Source organism: Lactuca saligna, chromosome 8 (assembly GCF_052625555.1).
Source record: "Lactuca saligna cultivar CGN05327 chromosome 8, ASM5262555v1, whole genome shotgun sequence".
NCBI lineage: Eukaryota > Viridiplantae > Streptophyta > Magnoliopsida > Asterales > Asteraceae > Lactuca > Lactuca saligna.
In genome coordinates, this window is record NC_136424.1 from 65,795,063 (window position 1) to 65,819,909 (window position 24,847).

At 36.2% G+C, this 24,847-nt stretch overlaps 2 protein-coding genes across 4 annotated transcripts; both read left to right on the forward strand.

Moving 5' to 3' along the window:
- The first annotated feature begins 2,390 nt into the window (after positions 1-2,390).
- Positions 2,391-4,840, forward strand: LOC145011052 (putative zinc transporter 10). Of its 2 annotated transcripts, none has more exons than XM_078969674.1 (3): positions 2,391-3,140; positions 4,037-4,186; positions 4,285-4,840. In XM_078969674.1, the coding sequence occupies exons 1-3, from the start codon at positions 2,532-2,534 to the stop codon at positions 4,567-4,569; spliced, it is 1,044 nt and encodes a 347-aa protein (XP_078825800.1). In that variant the 5' UTR covers positions 2,391-2,531; the 3' UTR covers positions 4,570-4,840. The 2 variants fall into 2 exon arrangements, with proteins under 2 accessions (XP_078825800.1, XP_078825799.1); XM_078969673.1 differs by having other exon boundaries at positions 2,394-3,140; positions 4,264-4,839.
- A 16,471-nt stretch (positions 4,841-21,311) lies between these two features.
- LOC145013060 (5'-AMP-activated protein kinase-like protein) lies at positions 21,312-24,249 on the forward strand. 2 transcript variants are annotated; one of them, XM_078971865.1, is made up of 7 exons: positions 21,312-22,079; positions 22,449-22,618; positions 22,715-22,905; positions 23,016-23,161; positions 23,399-23,532; positions 23,634-23,702; positions 23,970-24,249. In XM_078971865.1, the coding sequence occupies exons 1-6, from the start codon at positions 21,562-21,564 to the stop codon at positions 23,699-23,701; spliced, it is 1,227 nt and encodes a 408-aa protein (XP_078827991.1). In that variant the 5' UTR covers positions 21,312-21,561; the 3' UTR covers position 23,702; positions 23,970-24,249. The 2 variants fall into 2 exon arrangements, with proteins under 2 accessions (XP_078827991.1, XP_078827990.1); XM_078971864.1 differs by having other exon boundaries at positions 21,313-22,079; positions 23,399-23,546.
- Positions 24,250-24,847: the final 598 nt, after the last annotated feature.

Sequence of the window (24,847 nt, forward strand, 5' to 3'; positions counted from 1 at the left end):
CAAGTCATGGACTGACTCGGCGAGTCGAGAAGCGAATGGAAGGACTCTAAACATATGAACTCGGCGAGTTAGTAGGGTGACTCGGCGAGTAGGGTTGACCTGGAAGGTTGAATTTGACCAGGACTTTAACTTTGACCTGAGTTAACTTGGTTGTCTTTCGGGGGTCAGTTAGGCTCAGTGTTGCTTTGATATTGGTAGTTCGGGGAGCAAAGGGAGCGGGAGTTCAGTAAGTTGTCGGGCAGCAGCTAATGAGATCATCAGCAAGTTCAGCCAGTACAGGTGAGTTTTCCTTTATGTGAATGGGTCTAAGGCCACAATGTCGGCCCATGTAGTTATGAGTAGAAGGCCCAGGGGTTAGCCCTAGGCACAATATGCTAGTATGATATTCCGGATGAGGTCCATTAATAGCGGGCGGGTGCCCAAGGATTTGTTTACATGATAGTTTATACTTGTTTGTGTGATGCATGTATTGCCTAGTAGGGAGGTGAGTGTGGGCGAGGTCCCGTATCTCACCAACAGCAGAGTGTGGATGGGGTTCCATATCTCATTAGTAGCAGAACAGGGGCGAGGCCCAAGTTAGGGAAGGAGTGAGAGTGGGTTGGGCCCGTATCTCACTACCAGTAGGAGCGTGGACGGGGTTCCATGGCTCATCAGTAGCAGGACAGGGGCGAGGCCTTAGGACAAGATCAGTCGTATGAGTTTAGCTTATGTGTTGTGATATGTTTATGTGTTATTATTTGTTGGCTGGCGAGGACCTGTGACAGGCGAGGCCTAAGTGAAACAGATCTGTATCTGAGCGGGGCTCGAAGCCAGGCGGGGCCGTTATAGCGGGCGAGGCCCAAGATAGCGGGTGTGACCCAGTATGTGCAGTATGTGGTTATGCATGGTATGTGGTAGGGTGGGGAACTCACTAAGTTTCGTGCTTACAGTTTTCAGTTTTGGTTTCAGGTACTTCAATTAGCGGAGGGAAGAGCTCGGGGTGATCGCATGACACACACCATAGATTAGACAGCCTGGGAATGTTTAATTTGATAATGAACATGTGTTTTGAAAATTAATACTCTGATATTGTTTTGGAATGATGACTTGCTTAAAGTAATGTTTTATTAAAATAAATTTTTGGTCTTGAATTTTGGGTTGTTACAGCGAGCAAGGAGGTTTTCTTCAAGTAAAAGCATGGATTGGGCTTGAAGCTTGATCGAACTTATCCCTAAGGTCGTTAAGCATATAAGTCACCAAGTTCTTTTACGAAACCGGTTGCTCGATATTAGCAAGGATATCAAAGATGAATTTGATCTTCTTAAAGTATTCGGTGACCATCATGTCACCAATTTCAATGGAACGGAGTTCTTGATCTAGTTGAATACCACAAACATCCTTGTTGTCTCGGAAGAGGTTTTCGAGACTAAGCCAAATTTTGTGTGCAAAGGCACCTTTCTTCATAACCATTTAGAGTAGGTATGTTTTGATTGTACCGTACAACCAAAGCTTGACAAGGGAATCAAGTTTATTCCATTTCACGGAGGGTTGAGAGGCGGTTGTTTTTGTGAGATGGTGGTGAACATCAAAGCTGATACAACAAGCTTAAAACAAATTGTGTCATGCATCGTAATTGAGTTCTTCAAAGTTGAGAGTATGTGGTACGTATGTGTGGATGTTGGCAATGCTGAAAGGATTTCCAGTGGTGTCTTTACCAATAATCGTGGTGGAAAGGGGAAGAAGACGGATGAACTAGGGTTGGCTACAAAAGGAACAAATAGAGAATGGAGAGAATGGAGCGGGAAGAAGAGAGAAATCAAGGATTTTCATTTTAAAACCGCTATGATACAATATGAGCGAGAATGAATCATTGTCATTCTATTAATATACAAGAGATATATATACACACATACAACATATGGCCCGAATATACATACAACATATGGCCCCAATATACAAAGGAATAAGAGCCTAAAGGGCTACTGAGTAAGTTAATATATGTAACTAATAAACATGAATAAGAATCCATGGATATAGATATCAGTAAATATGTTAAAGTTGAAGTTATTTTGAAAATAAAAATTAGGTATAAAACTGCAGAAAAAAAAGAGACAAAATGTAAGTCTTTTATAAAAGAAATTCAATATACTTGTCGATAACTAGCTCTATTAATGATATAACAATAAATTTGTTAAATTATGGTTTTCCTAAGAAAAAAAATACAAGTTTAAGTTTCAAACATAAAAACGAAAAAATATATGATTTTTCTAAGGAATATACACAAAAATTTAGATTTTGGTGGGTAAAAAAAAATATCCCTCTGGATTGCTTTATCACCATTTTGCCGGTGATAAAGAGTGAGACACCATTTTGGTGTGTTGGATGCCGTGCGCGTTTGGAGCTTAATCTCATATTGCTGTTTTGCCGGTTTGGGTTGGATCTGCCCTAAACAAATATTTATGATAATATTGTAACAATAATGAAGTACTATTCCAGTTTCTATATATGATATTGAAACCTCAAAGAGACCCAAGCACATTAAGAAAGTAGCCATGGCAGCCTACAACACCAACATTCTAAAACTAGTCTCTATCATCTTCTTCCTCACATCTTTCTTCTCCACCGGAACCCTAGCTCAGTGCAACGAAGAAACCAACACCTCCTGCAACAATAAAACCAAAGCTCTGCCATTAAAACTCATTGGCATTGCTTCAATTCTCATCACCAGCATCATCGGAGTCTCTCTCCCTCTTGTCACCCGCGCTGTTCCCGCCCTCAGCCCTGACCGAAGCCTTTTCATTATCATCAAAGCTTTCGCCTCCGGCATTATTCTGGCCACCGGATTCATGCACGTCTTGCCGGATTCTTTCGGCATGTTGAGGTCCAGTTGCTTGGCTGAGAACCCATGGCACAAGTTCCCGTTCACGGGGTTTGTTGCTATGTTGTCTGCGATTTTCACACTCATGGTGGATTCCATGGCTACCAGTATGTATACTAAGACGAATAACTCAGTCTCGGCCGAAGCTGATAAGGTGGTGGTTGCCGGAGACCATGAGATGCCGGTGGTGGAGAGTGGCGGTGGACATTTCCATGGACACCACCAGCATGGTCAAAGGGGCTCAATCGGAACACAACTGCTACGGTATCGCGTTGTTGCCATGGTTAGTATTATTTCTCATGCACATTCGAATCTTGCCATCGTTAATTCCCCTTTCATTGCTTTTTTTTTTATTTGAAGTTTTTGTTGTTGTTCCTTTTTCTTTTTTTACATTAAAGAAATATATATTAATGAAAATTTTGGTTTTTTCTACTGTTGTGTGGGTGTAAATTAACGTAATTACATAGTTGAGAGTAGCTAGAGTGTTCTCCTTTCTGGTTTTTATAATTGAACTACTTATTAGATAGAACGATTTCCAACAACTGGTGGCTTCCATGATCATATTTTTTTTGGAAAGGGAACTTCCCTAACGAGGGTTTTCGGGTCAGCTTTCGCGCACCGACTAATCCCCCACTGCAAACATAAAGCTTTGTCTCATGCTCTGGAATCACTGCAGGCGAACTTCCATGACCACAAGAACTGAGTGGTGCCACTTATTAACTTAGGAATATGATTAAGTTAATAAGTGGGAACTCTGAAGAATAACTATATACTCTACTTTCATTATGATCAATCCTTCAAAAGGGACAACATATTTTTTATACTCATAATGTTAACGTATTTATTTTTAGTTATACAACAACAGCCTACTAATTAATTACATTTCCTTTACAGTATATAACATGAAACTAATTATAGCAAAATACTTACAAGTTTCATGTTACATATACATTTTACTCCTTTTCAATAACACGTTATTTATACACGTTAAATAACAACAAATTTAAAAACTTGTAAGTAAATTACTTATAGGTAAACAGTAGCATACATTTTCCAAATTCTACTACTATATATAGTAGCAAATAAAACACGTTCTTAAGAAAAATATGCTACTATATTTTACGATTTGTTCTCTATACCAAATTTAGAATATTTCTATTTTTGAATTCATGGATATAGGTACTCGAGCTTGGAATAGTGGTCCACTCGATAATAATCGGGTTAGGTGTTGGAGCTTCGAATGACATTTGCACCATCAAACCATTGGTTGTAGCCCTTTGTTTCCACCAGCTGTTTGAAGGCATGGGCCTTGGTGGTTGCATCCTTCAGGTCCATAAATCTTTCAACCCTCTTACTATATAAATTTTCATAACTAAATATATTTATGATAATTCACGCTTAACTAGGCCGAATACAAAACGATGAAGAAACTCGTAATGGTATTTTTCTTCTCAATGACGACTCCTTTTGGGATTGCATTGGGGATCGGGTTGTCGAATACATACAAAGAGAATAGCCCAAGCTCATTAATCGTTGTGGGGCTGCTTAATGCTTCCTCAGCTGGTCTCCTCATCTACATGGCTTTGGTGGATCTTCTTGCGTCTGATTTTATGGGTCCGAAGCTACAAGGGAGCATTAAGCTCCAGATTAAGTCGTATGTTGCAGTGTTTCTTGGAGCTGGAGGGATGTCTGTAATGGCGAAATGGGCTTAAGATTTTACAAGCATCAAAATCAGTTAGATTGTTCATCTTTTGAATAGCACTTAGGTGTGGCTAATTAGCAATTAAAATCATTAATCTCGGTTATTCTCATTTGAAAAGTTGTATGTGGTGTAGCAAATTAAGTTTGTAATCACTATTGAACTATATACCTCAACCACGGTGACATTAATGGCAGCAATCATTGTGTAGGTGATCTCTTTATGTAAACTCATCGATCTTTTTATGTGACTTACGGATATATCAACGATCCATGTGAATGTGCTATTGTACATAATGAATTCAGGCCACATTATTTGAAGTACCAAACCTCTAACCTCTTCTTGAGGTTAATTGGAAGCTTATTCGGAGGACCACTATGGATCATAATCAAATATACTATCGATTCAACAACTGAAAGAATTTCTGTTATTCAGATAATTACATTTGGATTTTAGTTATTAAACATATGGATAACATATATATTGGACAAAACATTTAAAATTAAATTAAAATTCACTCTAGCACTCTCTACACGAATTAATTATATAGGTCTATAAAATGTTTTTAAGTCGTTGCTAATTGATGGAGATAACATGAGTGTATGTATTTAGTATGTATAACCCTCATGTATTCGGCTGATTGTTTATAACCTTGTTAGGCTACTTGTAATGCCCTATATAATATTGTCTTATTAAGAGATATAACATCGATGAGTAACATTCTGATTTCACTTTAAGATTATTAAAGAATAAGCTTTAGTCTTTAAAATATTTAGTAAAAATCTATTACGTTTAACCAATTTGTTAATCATGAAAGTTGTAGAAGGAATTATGAACCTGTTGATATAAAGAATGTTGAAATCGGAAATCATATGATAAACTTATGAATTTTTAAAGTTATCGAGAAAATAACATGATACTGACAAATTAAAAACCAGTTGGCCACACATAATGTTGCCAACCCCAAATACCTAGATTAAATGCTACCTAGGTGCATTAATGTCGAAGGAGCAGGTCTCCTGCATGGGTGTGACGAGAACATCTATGGGTGTTGCGCGTCCAGTGTAATTCCAGTCCTATACATAGAGGGACACCTGTCACTTCTTCCTTGTACTTTTTACTTTCAAGAATCTATCTTCTTCTCGAGATCTCGGTCCCTCGTGATTCAATTTCTCGTTTTGTAATCGTGTTAGCGAAGCTCTGGATCAAGGTTTCATACGGATAACTTTAAGGAAAAGAAGCAAGCGTCGAAGTTCCGCTATAACATCCTAAATTTTACAATAAATTTAAACTTTTAAAAACTTTATTTATTCATAATAAAATCCTAAATTTTCATTACTTACCCAAAATACGTTAAGCTAAAACATAAATAAATCATCGAACAACTTTCATTTAGTTTCGCAAACCAAAACTAACATCGAAAATAAAAACAATAAGTAGTTTTCAAGACAAGGATCAAAATCTTCCAATCATGCCACATGTACAGTCAAACCTTGCCTTTTCTGTTACTTGTACCTGCAACTCCTGAAACAGTTGTTTAAAAGGGAAAGGGTAAGCATGGAGTTTAGTGAATTCCAACACAGCATAACATTGAGGTAAAATATCTTACTCCTATAATTCAGGTACATCTATCATGCCAACAAGTAATAATACAACCATACTTCACCTAAAAGCAAACACATTCATACAACGTATGCAAGTTCAATAACAAATCAATAAACAAGCATACCATAAGGACTTGGTATTACTACCTTTGGTCCACGGACTCGACGTCACCGCCTTCGGCCCCATGACTCAGCACATATCCCTTCGGTCAACCCACTTATCCTTATGGCCTTCATCCCAACATATCATAAACAATCAGATAAACCTTACATACTAGTACTAATCATACATATCCTAATAACACACATATGAACTAAGCAAGATATAATACATCAAGGTAATGTATTGAGGAACTCATCTCAAGTCATACGTGAGTCGCAACGAGAACGCACCCGAGCTCCAACTTGTTACGTCCCAAAAATTACAATAAATTTAAACTTTTAAAATCTTTTTTTAATCAGCATAAAATCCTAAACTTTCATTGCTTAACCAAAATACGTTAAGTTTGTAACACCCATATATCAGGTAATTTTTTTTACCCAAAAGATAAAATATGTTTCAAAAGAGGTCCCTACGCTATACGCTTGCATTAATAGTATAGTTTTAAATACAAGTGTGTTCTTTCATAGAATAAAACAACATAATGAATAATTAAAATAAAAGACGAGTCTTGACTGCTCTGTATTCACAAAACCTGGTCATCGTAGTTGTCTACTGGTGACCTGAGAATACAAGTTATTTTGAAAGCAAGTATCAGCATAATGCTGGTGAATTCGTAAGTATTTTAGTGTCATTGATTTGCAAAAGCTTGTGATGAAAGACTTGTAGTTGTTTTGAGGAAAAGTTTGTATAAGTATGAAAACCCTAGAAAATCTCATATTACCTACTAGTATAAAAAGTAGTCTTCTACTAAGACCCGACTATTTTGAAAGTATATATCATTGTAAAAATGATGGTTTTTCCCCTGTATAACTATTATTATAAAAATATAGTCTACCTCGTCGTTTATGTATATGTATCACAAAATAAAGGTAATAAGGAAAATAATATATTTATATCAAAATATATCTTACCTCATCATTTATATGAATGTGTCACAAAGTAGAGGTAATAAGGAAAATAGTATAATCCTTATGAATGTATCCATTTGTATAGGATAAACACGGTGTGGTAACTCGACGAACAGTACAACCAAGAACATCCGAAGATGAACGCACCTTCTGTTGCGAGAAACCAAGTGTAGGATGGTTAGTCCATGAGTGTGTAGAAGTATAACTTCATATAGTATGTAGTAGTATCTCTTCATATAGTATGTACTAGTGTTTCTTCGTATAGTATGTATTAGTGTCTCTTCGTATAATATGTACTAGTATCTCTTCATAAAGTATGTATTAGTGTCTCTTCATATAGTATGTACTAGTGTCTCTTCGTATAGTATGTATTAGAGTAGTGTATGTATTGACTCATGTATGAACTGACTCTTAGTGAGATTCCTTGTACTTAGGAATAGTATATAGTATCTTCTAACTATACCTATTATAGTTACTAGTAATGTACATGAATAATCAAAAGTATGCCTTTGCTACCCAAAGGTAGTGAATTGACTGATAGAACTTTTATGTCTATATATGTAAAGATAATATATAACTAATATTTAGACGACATTCGGAAAAATATAAATATACATATATAGGCATGCATTTGACAATATAAAAGTATAAAAGAAGTTTTGTAAAACCTTTGGAAGATTAATAAATAAGAATTGATGACTTGATGTCAGTTTATAAAACGATTTAAAAGCAGTTTGTTTGGTAAGAACAATTTAGAGTGTAAGAAATCCTTTGTTTGAAACACAGCTTGGAGTACATGAAAACCTTTTTTTGAAACGAAGTTATAACAGAGTTTGAAAGGAAAGATATAGTATGTAAGACAGTTTAATAAAGAGTTTAATATGTAAAAACGTTTTGAGAAATCATTTTGAAGTAGTATATTGAGTAAAAAAGCTAAAAGTGTAGTAAATCCATAGTTTGATGGTTATTAATCTCATGTGATTAATATAATAACTATCATGATTCAACTTGTATCCCCCCCCCCCCCCCCAATAAAAGCATTTAAAAAAATTTAAAAGGTTAATAAGGGGTATGAACTCACCTGTAGTGAGTGGATTGTATGGAAGTGTCGGACAAGTGCTAGGTGTCAAGTGAAGACTTGAACACACACAATGATCCTAATAACATATAAAGACATATATATATATATATATATATATATATATATATATATATATATATATATATATATATTAGTGATTATAACACTAATTAGACAAGTTAAGACATATTAGGACATGAAAACACTTTGATTCAAGTGCTATAGGTACTAAAGGGTTGCATCTAAATGTTGCATAGCATGACATTGGATTTTATGGCCCAAGGACCACTCCTTAAGGAGTTTACGGCCTAAGGTCATTTCCCCCATGAGTTTACAGCCGTAAACTCATGGTACTAAGTGCCATTGGGTGTTTTGAGGTCTTATAAGTCAAGATTGAGCATTTAATGATCAAGTCCAAGCCTTAGGAAGCATTAGGGGAAGAATGGCACCACCTTATAGAGTTTACGGCCTAAGGACCATTTCCTTATGAGTTTACGGCCGTAAACTCTATGTGCACTTGATCTTTTTGATGTTTACAGTCCTAAACACTTCAAGGAAGTCATCTAGACTAGTATCCAAGGCCAAGGAAGGGACTAGGGTGCACTTTGCCCCACTTATAAGGGTTTACGGCCCAAGAACATGCCTTGGCCGTAAAAACCTTTGATCATGTGTTTCTTTGTGATTTCTAGTTGAATAAGAAGTGAAACAAGCCTTATAACACACTAGGGTAAGAATACTTACAATAAAAGAGCTTGAAAGGGTGTTCATGACCCAAGAACACTAGTGTGTGTTCTTGGTGAAATGAATAATGCTTGAAGAACTAAACAAATGGAATGATTTCTTGGATGAAATGATGTGTAATCACTAGATGGTGAAGTATATCAACTAATCAAGGAGGAAAACACTTACTAAGTTGAAGATCAAGAAGGAAAATCGGATGCTACTTGAGAGAGAATGGCTTCTTGGTCTGAAAATGGTAAAAGTGAATAAAATGACTAAGTGTCATATTTATACTCCCTTAGAGTTTACGGCCGTAAACTCCAAACTATTGGAGTTTTGGGACTTAAATGTTGCACACTTTACCTTTGAGTATCCTCTTTCCAGTTATCTCTTGCAGTACTAGGCTTTAGAACACTTAAACGGACTTTAAGCCGGCTAAAAATTAGCAAAAATGAGTTTGACTTTCAATGAAGTGTTTGACTGTACGGGATAGAAAATTTCGGGTTGTCACAAACGCGCACTTAAGTAAATACGTTGGGTGTACATGTCAGGTGAGCAAACACTGATTTTTAGGGTTTAAGCATTATTAAAGCATCCTTATCTCCTCAAAAGCCTTTGCTTCATGACCCTCCATCTCCCAAAAACATCCCTTGCAAACCCTAGTTCCTTGCGTGTGATTATGATCTTGATAAGAGTGTATTCTTGTACTTGTGAAGGAGGAAGAAGGTGGTAGATCATCTTGGAAGCTCAAGGCAACCAAGATTCAAAGTGTTTCACCCTCAAGCATCCCTTGAAGGCATAAAACTTGGATCTTGATGAATATTTTCCTTGGAACTTGCTAGCTCTTAAGTTTTTATGCATTTTAGTCCCATAATCTTGGTGTTCATGAGTATGGCTTACTATAAACCATAAGAGCTATCCTTTCAGACATTTTTGAGTATTAGGAATCAAAAATATGATCTTTTTCCTTTTCTTCCCTCCATGCAAGAGTTATAATGCTTTGGTTGTGTATTATGTTAGGGTTTTGGTTTTTGGACTCCTTCTAGCCATGGAAATCCATAAAGTTGGAAACTTTATGAGTTAGAATGTTAGTTAGGACTAGATCTGACCTTTGGATGTGAGATCCTAATGAAATAAGCACTTAATAGAGAAAAAGGGAGCCAGCTAAGTACGCTGAGCATACCTAGTGGTACGTTGCACGTACCTGGTTGATGCCACGTAACTTAGCTAAGGGTGTACTATGCTAGGCGTAGTGACTGAGTACACAGAGCATACTCAGATTATGTTGATTTTCTTTGACTTTTTGACTTTTGACCTTTGACAAGGGGTTTGTCCAAGTTTGACTTAGGGGTATTTTGGGTATTTTGAGTAGTAGTTTGAGTTTATGTCACTATTTATTATACAAGTGACCGGTAGAGTCAGCTGTTGGAGAAGTGATCTGTTCAGCTACATTTCAGTCTATGAGGTGAGTTTTCCACACTGTACTTATAGGTCGAAGGCACCAATGTCGGCCCACTGGATTATGTCTCTTGTTATATCGTATTGATGTCATGTTGGTTATGTGTTAGACTGGTAGATCTGTATGATTACCTGTGTTCACTGAGTATGTATTAGACTAGTTGATCTGTATGATTACCTGTGTTCACTGAGTATGTATTAGACTGGTAGATCTGTATGACTACCTGTACTTGCTGGTTATTGATTGTTTTTGTATATGTCGACATGTTATAGTTTGTTGGGTTGAGGCGGTCCTTCTTTGTGCTGAAGGTTGAGATACCCGGGGCGGTCTAGATAGATTAAAGGCTCGTGAGGTGGTCCAGTCTTGCCGAAGGCCCGAAGAGCGATCCAGATAGGTTGTAGGCCCTATGAGGTGGTCCAGTCAAGTTGAAGGCTCATATATGCATGATGTTATATGTATGGTGGTGTCTGGTACTTTAGCGAAACTCATTAAGCTTTGGCTTACAGTTTAATTTTTATGGTTTTAGGTACTTCAGAGGATAGTGGCAAGGCGAAGGCTTGGTCGTGCACATCCTTTGGGATTTATGAGATTTGATTTGGGATACTTTGATATATGATTTTGACATTTGGGAACTATGTTTTGAAAACAATTATGGCTTTTGGTTTGGTTTTAAATTTGAAAATTTTACCTTGATATTTGGGATGTTACAATGTTAAAACATAAATAAATCGTGTAACAACTTTCATTTAATTTTACAAACCAAAAACTCACAAAAAAAATAAAAACAATATGTAACGTCCCAAAAATTAAGACTAAAGATTTTGATTTTTAAATTAGTAAAACCATTATCCAAAACAACATCATAAAAAACAAAGTAAATCAGAGTCTATCAATAAACATCCCAATACATCAAAGTACTATAAAATGCAGAACGATGTGGTGTGCGCACTGCAATCATCACAGGCTCTTCCCTTTCAAACAAGAAGTACCTGAAATATAAACTAAAAACCGTAAATACAAAGATTAGTGAGGTCCCTAAAATACCACATAACATACATATCAAACATATAATGCCCGACATCGGGCTGCGTCCGGTATACATATAAACACATACACTTCCAAGAGTCATGCAGAAAACTAGCATCCTAAATATAATAAACCATAAGTCGGCATTGGTGCCTTAGACCCGCTAAACATGGTGAGGAAACTCACGTCAGGCTATTGAGTCTCTCAGATAAAGTCTCAATCTGTTGATCTGGAAAATCCCTGCACTAACATCATCAATCATACCCAATTAATAATTAGGTCTTAATCCAAAATCAAGTGTCTCGATCACTTGCCCAACATCTAGGGTAAAATACCATTTTACCTTTTTTCCTACTTGGCCCAAAATCAAGGCCCAACCCATTTGCTTCCTAAATGCTCAATTTCCTAAACAGCACCCAAAGCCCAATATGGCCCAATCTAAGAAAGCCTAAAGTCCAAAAATTATCCATGGGAGTTAAGGGGCCAAGCCCAAATGAAACATAAACCAAAAACCCAAGCCCACAATTCCTTTGGACTACAGCTTAGCGAACGCTCGGCGTACCAAGCTCGTACGCCCTGCGTACGGGAGTGATTCAGAAACGGGCACGTAGCTAGTACGCTCATCGTACTGAGGAGTAAGCCCCGCGTATTAGCCTGGTCCCAAACCTTTGGCCAAACGACTTAATCACTTCAAAACTTATCATTTAATCCACAAAATATCATCATATTAAGGTCCTAACCCATAAAGTCGAAGGCTTTAAGCTTTTGCATTGCTAAAAAGCCCCCAAAGTCCAATTCAAGCATCTTAGCTCCATAAAATGAGACATCAACTTTGCATGGTTGCACAAAATCCATCAAGGTGCCATTTTTATGCATCAGGGACCTCTAACATTTCCAAAAATCCATTCAGTTTTGTGGATTCGAGTGCCTTGGTGAAAATATCATCTATTTCCAAATGATTTGGCACAAAAATAAGTTCAATGTTACCTTTGAGGATATGGTCTTTGATGAAGTGATTCTACGTAGTTCTATGTGTTTCATCTTTGAGTGATGAATAGGATTATGAGAAATCGCAATTGCACTCTCTGAATCACAATATATGGGTACTCACAACATCATGTACCCGTAGTCCAAAAGTTGTGTCTACATCCAAAGGACCTGGGAGCAGCAACAGACAACGTCCACATATTCCTCCTCTGTGGTGGACAATGAAACACAGTTTTGTTTCCTTGAAGACCAACTAACTAATCTTCCACCCAAGAACTGACATCCACTCGAACTTCTCTTTCGATTGAGTGTGCACCCAACACGATATGCATCTGTAAATGCCTAAGGACTGAAGTCATTACCTGCAGGGTACCAAATACCCAAGGCTTTACTCCCTTTTAGATACCTGAAGATCTGCTTGACTATGGTCAAGTGGGATACTTTGGAATCGAACACAATATACGCTCGACTAGCAGTGAGGTACATTATCGAGCCAATCATTCATCGATATATTTTGTGATCAACTGACTCCCCGATAGGGTCACGTGAGATTTTATACCTGAAGGCCATAGAGACCTTTGCCTGGGAACAATTATCCATTGAAAAATTCTTCAAAAATTCATTGGTGCATTTCTCCTGATGGATGAATATCCCTTGACGGACTCGTTTAACCTGAAGACCTAGAAAGAAATTAATCTCTCTGTTCATGCTCATCTGAAACTTGTTAGTCATGAGCTTTTCAAAATCATCCATCATTCCCTGATCCATTGAATCGAAAGATGATATCATTCAAATAGATTTGAACGGGCATCAAGTGTTTTTCATTTGCTATTCTAAACATATTAGGATATGTGGCACCTCTTTTGTACTCGGTTGTGGCAAGAAAATCAGAAAGACTCTTATACCAAGCTCTAGGAGTATGCTTTAACCCGTAAATTGCTTTCCCCAGCTTATAACAATGATTTGGAATTTCTGAGCTTTGAAAGCCTGGAGGTTGTTGTAGATATAGTTCCTCTTTCAGTTCACCATTAAGGAAAGCACTCTTCACATCCATCTGATCGACCTTGATGTTTTTTTGAGATACATAAGCTAAGAAGATACGTATGGCTTCCACCCTTGCAACTAGTGCATATGTTTCGTCATAGTGAACACCCTCAAGTTGACTATACCCCTTTAAAACTAAGTGTGCTTTGTTTCATACTACCACACCAGATTCATCTAACTTGTTCTTGTAAACCCATCTTGTGACGAAAACAATGTGACCTTTTCGTATCTGTACTAATTTCCAAGCTTTGTTTCATTCATACTCAACTAGTTCCTCTTGCATTGTAATGATTTAATCGGGCTCCTAAAGCGCTTCTTTTGTGGTTCGAGGCTCGACCGATGACATGAATGTTGCATAATGACAATGGTTATTTAAATCAGAAGAGGAACGAGTTTGAATACCTGAACATGGGTTGCCAATGATTTGACCTGGTGGGTGAGATTTCGTCCAAATATATAGACGAGATTGTAGATGGTCTGCGGCAACATTTGATGGAATATCCTCTACGTCAGAGGAGTCGAGAGGAGTCTGTTTGAAGAAGATAGTTCCCCCTCGATTTGAGAGCAACTCGTAGATGAGTCTTGGACTAATGGGATTGGTTCTATAGCTGGTAATGGAAGTTCCCCCTGGATTGAATATGGGAGTTCCCCTTGAACCGATGACAGTTCCCCCTGGACCAGTGATGTTGGTTCCCCCTAGACTGCTGAGTGATTAATAATCCTTAGATCTGTTCTTGTATCAATATTTTCAACTTCTTCATCCTCAGAGTCTTCATACATGATTAATGGATTCATTAGGTTGTGTAAAACTGTCAGAGTAGCATCTTCAAGTACTGGAACCTTGAAGGTCGTAACTTCAAAAGGAGTTGAACTTTCCCCCCCTCAACCGGTGAGGTGGAAGTATTGAATGAAGTTCCTTAAAAAAAGATTGGTCTAGATACTTCTACATGTTGTTGTTGTGCTACCAGAGGCACCAAAATTTCTAAAAGATGTGTTGTCTCTGCGGGATCAAAGAGGTCATCATAGTTAACTTCAACTATGTTTAATGGACCCAAGGAGGTTGGGATATCACTTTCCAGGATGAACTTTGTTTATGTTGAAGGAACAATGTTGCGGACATAATAGTCATCGAATTTGACGTCAAAGCTTTCGACTATTAGTCTTGTATGTTGTATAAGAACTCTGTATGTAACCTTATTGGTTGAATAACCCAGGAAGATGCCTTCATCAGAATTCAATGCAAACTTGTTAATATGATCCTTTTTGTTGACCACAAAACACTTGCAACCAAAAATGTGAAAGAAACATGCATTGGGTTTTCGATTGTTTAGACCTTCATAAGGAGACTTGTTGAGGCGTTTGCAAGTGATGCTTCAATTTTGAACAAAGCATGTAGTTTCCACTGCTTCCATCCAGAAGTAGAGAGGTAAGTTGGCAAAATTAAGCATCGATTTAGCTTCTTCGACCAATGTTCTATTCCTTCTCTTCATTACTCCATTTTGTTGTGGTGTGTAAGGTGCCGAGAAGTTGTGGATGATTCCCTTGGAGACTAAAAGGCTATTCAAGAGCTGATTAATGAACTCAGTGCCATTATCACTTCTTATCCGCCTGACAGGTAGTTTGATCAGAAGCTCTATTTCTTTGATGAAGTTGATCATGATGTATGGTGTATCTGAATTTAGTCTCAAAAAGTAAACCCAAGTGAAATAAGTGAAGTCATCAACTATGACCATAATATATTTCTTATGGTGAAGACTGGCTACAGTTGATGGATCACTAAGATCGATGTGGAGGATCTCTAGAGGTTCAATGATTAAAGAATCAACTATCAGAGGATGGCTACCCTTAGTTTGTTTACCACATTCACATGTTGGGCACAAATTGTCTTTGTTGAACTTCAAGATTGGTAGTCCTTAGAATAATTTTCCAGTTACTAAGTTGTTGATGTATCTGAAGTTGAGGTGAGCAAGTTTTCAATGCCATAACTAACTCCCTTTAGACACAACTTCTCCAAATGTGATTTTTGGATTCAAAAAGTCCAATTCTTGGGTCATATGGTTAATCAAGAGGGAATAATGGTTGGCCTAGCAAAGATTGAAGTTGTAATGAGATGGGAACGAACAAAAAGTCCCACTGAGATTCGAAACTTTCTGGATTAGCTGGATATTACCAAAGGTTTATCCAAGGCTTTTCTTCGATAGCTGCTCCATTAACAACTTTGACCCATAAAGGAGCTACATACACATGGAGTGAGAAACATGAATAAGCATTCGGGAAATTAAATAAGAAGTTATGTGAAGCACCTATTCTTTCTTTACCTGACAGAGTTGAAGACTTTACAGTCTATAGGGATGCATCTGGAGTTGGGTTAGTTTGTGTTATGACCCATAGAGATAAGGTGACAACATATGCATCTTGTCAATTGAAAGAGCACGAGAAGAACTACCCCACTCACGATCCGGAGTTTGCAACGGTAGTATTCACATTAAAAATATAGAGGCATTGTCTTTATGGCACAAAGTACAAGCTCTTCACTAATCATAAAAGTCTCAAGGATTACGAATGTGAGATACTTTACTACCCATGTAAAGCAAATGTTGTAGTTGATGCTCTAAATCGAAAGGTAAACCTGGAAAGAAAAAGGCCAAGAATGTTAAGATTATAAGTTGTCTCAACAATTGTGCAAAGCATCTAGAAAGATCAGGAAGAAGCTTTGGAGAAATATGATTGAAAGGAAGAAAGGTTAGGCAAAATGTTGGTATTCAGTACAAATAGTCAAGGATTGAAGGTATTCCAAGATAGAATTTAGGTACCAAAGATGGGAGGAATAAGAAATATTATGTTAGAAGAAGCTCACAAGACTATGTACTCGATTCATCCTGGCAACACTAAGATGTATAGGGTTCTGAAACCTTACTACTGGTGGCCCACGATGAAACTCGATGTTGCAAAGTATGTGGCAGAGTGTGTAACACATGCTAGAGTTAAAGCACAAAATTAGAAACCGTTTGTGAGTTTAGAACCTTTACATATACCCATGGGTAAATGGGAAGACATCACCATGGATTTTTTTGACTAAATTGCCCAGGATGAAGAACGGTCAAGACATGATTTGGGTAGTCGTGGATCGGTTCACAAAGAGTGCACACTTCATAACAGCCAATGAGAGGTGGTCTATAGATAAGCTTGCAAATGCTTACCTGAAGGAGGTAGTAAGACTTCACGGTGTTCCTTTAATGATTGTATCAGATTGTGATAGTCGTTTCACATCAAGATTTTGGAGAAGTCTACAAAAGGAAATGGGTACGAAGTTGTTTTTAAGTACAGCCTACCATCCGCAGACTGATGGTCAGAGCGAAAAAACGATTCAAACATTGGAATATATGTTAAGAGCATGTACCCTAGAATTCCAAGGTAACTGGGATAAGCATTTACCCCTGGTAGAGTTTTCCTACAACAATAGTTAGCATTCGAGCATTAAGATGGCACCTTATCAAGTTTTGTACGGTCAGAAGTGTTGTACGCTGTCTTGTTGACTTGAGGCCGAAGAAAAGTAGTTTATAGGTCCCGAAATAGTCCATCAGACTGCTGAAAAGTTAAAAGTGATTAAAGACGGGATGTTAGCAACTCAAGATCACCGAAAGAGCTATGCTGACAAGAAGCGACGATCGATAACATTCGAAGTTGGAGATTCGGTATTACTCAAAGTCTCACCATGGAAGGGACTTATAAGATTTGGAAAGAGAGGAAAGTTGAGTCCAAGGTTTATTGGACCATTTAAGGTTTTTCATAGGATTGGGAACCAAGCTTACAAGCTGGAATTTCCAGAAGAACTAGATGATATTCATAACGCTTTTTGTGTGTATTATTTGAGGACGTTCATGGGAGAAGTTCTTGATATAATTCCACTTTCAGAATTAAGGATGGATGAAAATAAGAGGTTAATCAAAGAGCCTAAAACGATTGTTGATTGTAAGACAAAGAAGTTGCGATGCAAGATGGTCGACTTGGTGCTTGTGCAATGGAAACATATGAATGAGCCAACCCTCACCTGGGAAACAGAGTGACATGATGAGTCGCTATCAACATTTGTTTGCCGATGCATGATTCTGAGACGGAATCATCCTAAGGATGAGAGAATTGTAATGCCCGTTTTTCTAGGCTAAGCATTATGATGATGTAATAGTTAGGGTCAACAGTTTTAACATATTTTGAAGTAATGAAAAGGAATTATATGAGTATTATGTAAATTATGTGATTTTATATGCATTATACTTGCTATTAACGATGCAATAAAAATAAGCGTCAAAAATAAAATAATAGATAGACCCAATATCTTTGAAGAAAGTTGAAGTAATCGTAACAAGGATTTCATGGATATAAGGAACGCTAAAATCCAACTGATAACGAAGAAGTTATGACCTGTCGAAGTTTTGCGGCAAAACCGGCATGACACCGGGAATAGTAAAAACTAAGTTTGCGATAAAATACTTTTTAGCCTTAACGATCTAAACAAAATTCATAGTATACATTAAATTAAGAGCGTTCATAAAAAGAACGTCCAAATCTGACTTCGTATGAGGAAGTTATGATTTTTCTAAGATTTGGCATTGCAGTGCATAGCCCGGAATTCGAATTTTAGATGACAAAACCTAAATGAGAATCGAAGATCTCGTTAATAGGAACCCCAACGATATAAAGACAGACAAAAACAGACATCATAGGACAAAGTTATGAATTTGCAACAGACTTTACCTGTCTAAGCTTGTTAAAATATAACTTTAAAAATAAAGTCAAAATTAGTCAACAGAGTCTAAATAAAAGTTGTATATTACATCGCCACCTACGCATGGATATAAAGAGCGTCAAAATGGAGCTAGTATGCGAAAGTTACGGAATTTAGAAGTCGGGAATATGCTGATGCGATGAGGGTGACGTGGCCGAATGTTGACCCTTGCTTCCTCCCCACGGCCTCGCATGCGGAGCTGACACTTGGCCTCGTACAAGTAGTGTAGCACTTCGTACGCCCCACGTACTGATTAAGCTTGACGTACATCGAAGTTACGCCCTGCGCACTCGCATCCAACCTCCTATAAATAGGTGCGAGGTTTCTCCCATTTCTTCACATCTCAACCTTTCTTTCTCTCTTAATACTCCAAAACTCTCCCTCCCCTTCCCTAGTACTTACTAAGTGCTAGAGGCGAGTCTCGGGGAGCCATAAGGCTCCGAGAAGAAGAGCTTTCGGCTCGGAAGTTCTGCCCTTGTAGAGCCTGGTTCCTAGCCAAACCCCTTTGTACGTGAATTACGCTTACCCTACTTTAAGTATAGCTTATATTTAAGTTCAATATCATCATTATGAACCTATAAACAATATATTTATTCTAAAATATAATATACAAAGTGTTATTATAATATATTTAAACTACTCGCGGTATGAGGAATCTGGTTTGAAGGGTTGCATAGGGTTGTTGGATTTTAGAACAACTTAAATGCCAAAATGGTTCTGCCCTCCGGTGTTTCATTTCTGGCCCTTGTTTGTACATAGTGATTGAAAAGTATTGTTTAACACTTATAAAACAATATCGCTCGTAAATAGTCGCATAAATATTAGACTAAAATTTAGTGGTAATAATACTAGGTTTTGTCGAAAGAAAACAGAATTGTTAGAAGCGAAGCGCTGCCCGAGTTTGGAATCATCACTTTAACAAGTGAGTGCCTAGTTACTTTCATCTTACACATAGATATGAAGTATTTAATATAAATTATGTGTTATGTGTGGATATTATCTGTGTTCTTGATATCTATGCTGGATGAACAAAATATATATGTTTTATTTGATTTAAACTGTATATGTATTTTGTACCTATAATTATGATGGGTAAAGATGAGCAGATGATATAGATGATGAAATAAATGATGAGAGTCATCGATGTTTAAGATGATCCAGTTATCTAGTGGAGTATAGATGACGTCCACAGACTATTCTAGATAGTTTGGTGGAACGCTGATAGGCTCGCAACATGTATGTGTTTTTAAATTAAGTGTTCACCAGGTGTACTCCATCACTCTCATGGTTGCCTTATTTGACATATATTGTTGATGAATCCCCTAAGCAATGTTGTCATCCCGATGAAAATCCTTATGCTAGGTCCCTTGAATTAGATGATTTAGGGACAAAAAGTGAGGATAACGGGAATAGGTAATCGGGTTGATTGAATGATGAAATTAATAAACTTAATTATTATGGGTTGAAAATCCTATGTGTTCACCAGACTCTCAAGCCTAACCCACTCGGTTTCTTGTATACAGGTAGTGGCAAGAGAGTACATGAGTGATGATCTTATGAGAGATCAATGGATTATAGGTCACTTGAATAATAGATGTTGTAAAGCCTATGTTGTTTTTGTTTATGTTTTTTATCTTTATTAACAATGACATCCCGAGGTTTTTAATAAAATGAAAATACATTTCTTCGGAAATGATTTGATAAATTCTTTATCATATTTTTTAGAACAAATTCCGCAAATAGTTCTTCAAAAGTATACTTTGATTTTCAAAATAAAGCATAAATAAATCGGTCTTTTCTGGCCGTGGAATTGAGGATGACACAAGTAGTGCTGATTAGATGTTATATATGCTAGATAGGAGCACAACCACTATGCAACCAAATGGCAAACATACTTCAGAACTAGACACTTTGTACCCAGTTGAATACCTAAATCAACTAAGTTTTACAAGGATTTCGCCACATACACTATTGCTAAAACTTATTTCACAATTAATTCCTACAATAGTCAAAGCAACAATAATAACATGAACATGTATCGGAAAACGTCTCTCTCTCTCTCTCTCTCTCTCTCTCTATATATATATATATATATATATATATATATATATATATATATATATATATATATATAGAGAGAGAGAGAGAGAGAGAGACAATTTCCAATTAATTAAAATTTATAAACAAAACTCCCAATCTACCATTCGTCTTCATACGAAAACAATTTCCAATTAAAGTTTGTTACGCTATGACCATAAACAAAGTTAAGGTCAGTCACCGAAAAAATTGGTTTGTATATGTTTCAACCTGTATTTACAAACGATTAACTCTACGTCGCCTTATCTCGAGCAACATCCTCCGCTTCACTCAAAGTTCTAATGCATGCCGATGCCGATGAGTATATATCATATAATAATTATTATATTTTATATATTATAATTATTAAAAATAACTCTTTAATTAATAATATTTAGTAATTAATTATTTTAGATTCATTTTATGTGTTTTAAATCACTCCTCAAACAACGTTTATTTATAGTTATATAATAATTCATATTATTTATTAACTTTTTTTTTCTAGTCAATTAACCAAAAACGAGAGATTACATTTATAGTTCTAAATAGGATATTAATATTTTCAAAAAATATATCAAACTCTTAAGTACATGAAAATATATATTTATAATTTTAAAAATGTATTTAGGTTTATAAAATTTACTTTTACGATCATCTATAAATGAAATAAATACATAGGAAAAAAGCATAACAATATTATAAGCTTAAAAGTGTTTTAAAAAATATTTTTAGTGATAATTTGGTATTATAATGACAAAATTTAAAATAAGTTTTAAAAATTCGATGTTAATTCACCACAAAATAATAAAATAAACAATATTTTTTTAAAAAAATCATGGTTTTCATGTCGATATCCTTTTTCATTTTTCAATCACTTTTTCAAAAATTGGCAGCTGAGACGTTTACTCCACGGTGTCTTGAACGAGGCAAGTGGAGCCTTCTATCATCCATTAAATTTGTAATTGACTCATCTCGTTTTAGCATTGTTCGTTGCTTCACAGACCCACCCTCCTTTCTTCACTCTTTTCGAGCCCTTCGGCGTTCTCTTCTCCATCTCTTCTGACACCATAATCTTTACGCCACTGTAGATGCGGAATCTTTCTCCAAGTTTTCACCAAGGCAAACCATCTGTTCGATGAAATGCCTGAACGATGATGTTGTTTATCGCCTCCACAACTCCGTATAATTTGATTTCCCCTATCGTTCCCATTCTTGGGTTGGGAACTAAGTTCAAGATTAGTCCACGCGTTTCGTTCATTTTGGTGAAAAAGGACCGAGTTTTCGGGTATAAAAAGTTCAAAGAAACTATAACAAGAAGTGGGTTCTCGTGTGAAGGGTATTCGGATAGTGAAGCAGAATTGGCTTTGGAGAGAGAGATTTTGATGTTCATGAAGAATTCGAGTAACCCAAATGAGTTTCCGACTAAGAAACAACTATTGGATGCTGGGAGAATTGATTTAGTGGATGCGATTTCTAAAACAGGTGGGTGGCTGGCATTGGGTTGGGATTATTCAGATGATGAAAATGATTCCGAGAGCAATTATTTCGATGATAATAGGGAGTTACAAACAAGGGTTGAGACTCTTCAACAAATACAAGATGTATACGACAATTCTTTGGGTTTTCAGAGTTCATCTCATCAATCTGCTTCACCCTCTGGTAGATCACTGTAAGATTTTTGTTATTAAGTCTATAATCTTTAATACAAGTTCTTGATTTAGGGTTCTTTAAATGAAAAAACACGCGATAATAGTATATAGAAAATAAAAGGTTCAAATTTTGAAATGTAAGATTCAACTGAAAAACTTGCCTTGTACATTCCACCTTATTGCAAGTATTAGAAATTGAATGCCATTTCGAAAGTGAAAATTCTTTTTGATTCTTGAATAAAGAATGAAAATTGGTTTACCCCATTTAACAAAATCAAGAATGGTGTAAATGCATCTGCTTAAAAAAGAGAAACCGATACCCATTGAAGGAAAATGAGTTCAGTGACATAGAATACTCCATGTTGACTCAATATAATCCTTCTGATCAGTGAAATGGAAGCAGATGAAGATACAGGTGTAGAAGGCATTTTGAGTAGATTGAAGAAACATAGAAGTTTATCATTTGATGTTCATATGGAGAAAAGCATAAACGATACATATTCTTCTAGCAAGGACAATGGTAATATCTCTCCAAGAAAGCACTTCTCAGACTTTCAAGGTATTTCCTTTATAAACTTTCTACCCTTAAAAGATTTTATACCTTTCTTTCTTCACCCATATTATTTATCAATATCAACCCTTTGTTCAAATACAGCTGCAGAGATTGATTATGGAAAAGATTACACAAAAGAAAAAACACCCAACATCCAACCTGATTTACAACTTGAAGATAGAAATAAGGAAACAAGCCCAGATCATATAAGATCTAGACTCAAGCAAATGCAACTTGAGCTTTCCTCTGCCCTTCATTCACTGAAGTCAAAAAGTCAGACACTTACCCCAAAGGTACTTTCCAGATTATCAATCATAACACTTACATTTTAATTTTTACCTAATATGTTTTATGCAAGACCTATAAAATTATGACCAATTGTGTTCATGAAAATGTTCACCAGGTTTATGAAAACAGTTCCAGTGAATTGCAGCAGCTTTCTGATGCATGGGAATTCCAAGAAACCGAGCTTATGAAAGCTGAAGATAAGTTGAGATCAATACGAGCTAAACTAGCAGTGTTTGAAGGAAAGATAGCACTCTCAGTAATGTATGCATTCTCTTTCTCCAAATATACCCTTTTTGTCTACTGTCTACTGGCCTACTAAGGAACAAAAGTTACAATTTTGTGTCCCACCTAAAAATGTGTGAATGGAGTCGCAGTTGCTCTAAATCTCCCGTTTGTGCAAAAGACTTTATTGGCCTCATCCTTATCATGAAAATGACAAAAATAGCCCTGAAAAGTACGTGTAGTGTAAAATGCAAGATGTTTATAATTTGTTTTCAGTGATACACAGAAGTTAGTGGAGGAGAAGCAAAGAAGAATCAACAGTGCCCGTAAAACTTTGCAGCTTCTTCGAACCACTTCCATATTCTGGACTCATTCGGCTTCAGAAGTTCTGTTGGTTGGATCATTTGATGGTTGGACCTCTCAGGTTCTTTTTTTTTAAAATCTCTAAACTATGATATAAAAATTATATTTTTTGGATTTTAAAAAGTTTATGTTCTGAATTCTTGTGCAGATAAAGATGGAGAAAACAGTAACAGGGATTTTCTCCACTTCCCTGAAGTTGTATCCTGGAAAATATGAGGTAAATAATCTGGACTGAGACTCAGACTCAGACTGATGTTACTAAATATAGAATTTGCAAATATTTTGTGGACATGGGCTTTTACTATTTTGATTCTTTGAATGTGAAAAAAGACGTAAATGCCCTCCCTAATTGTTGATAGATATAGAGCTAGAAAAGGAACAGTTAGGTTTCTTTTCTAATAGGAATACAGACAAAAGAAGATAACAAACAGACTATCTTTCTTTCTGTTGTTTGGCTAAATGTGGATTTTTCTTTATTGTGTAGATAAAATTTATTGTTGATGGGATTTGGAGAGTTGATCCGATGCTCCCTATAGTTCACAATAATGGGTACGAAAACAACATGCTTGTTGTCCATTAACGATCTTCATAGCGTCTTTATCTACAATTTCTTGGTGACAAATTAAAAGATTGTGTACAGTTTTTTACTTTTTTAACCCACATTCATATACTCTTGATTCTTTTATTAGATTAGTTTTGTCGATCTACAAAAAATGATTCATTTGTAACAATTTATTATTTATGATTATGATGTTTTTGAGTCACATGTAATGTCACATGTGTGGTTGGTTCTCCATCATATTATGTCCATGTTTTTGGTGTAGGTCTGGTTTCGCTTGACCAGTCAATGTTTTTTGTTCATGTCTTGAATTGTATTAATAATAATTGAGGCATTAAGGTAGTAATTGGACATTGGTAGTATGGAATTGGAGATGGAATGGAATGGAATTAAGCCCAAAAAAATGACAATTGTTTACAATTACGTCCCGAAAGTTGGCAATTGCTTGCAATTAATTCCAAAAACCGGCAGTGACCTAATCTCCATCCTTATCTTTATCTCCGAATCCTCGTTCTAATCTTCATATCCATCTACATCCACATTGCAGAATATAAATGAATCTTATTCCCAATGAGTATCGGGAATCCTCAATGGGAATCGTGAATTTCTTTTTCTATTTTAATATAAAAACTTTTATGTAAGGAAAAAAAAAACTCTAAATTTCAATTTTACAAACATAAATTTAAATATTTTATAAAATATAAATATATTCATAGATTGCATAAAAACTATAAATAATTTTTCTACCAAATTTAAATACATACATAGAGAATCAAGTAGAAAAAATATCATCATAGTGATAT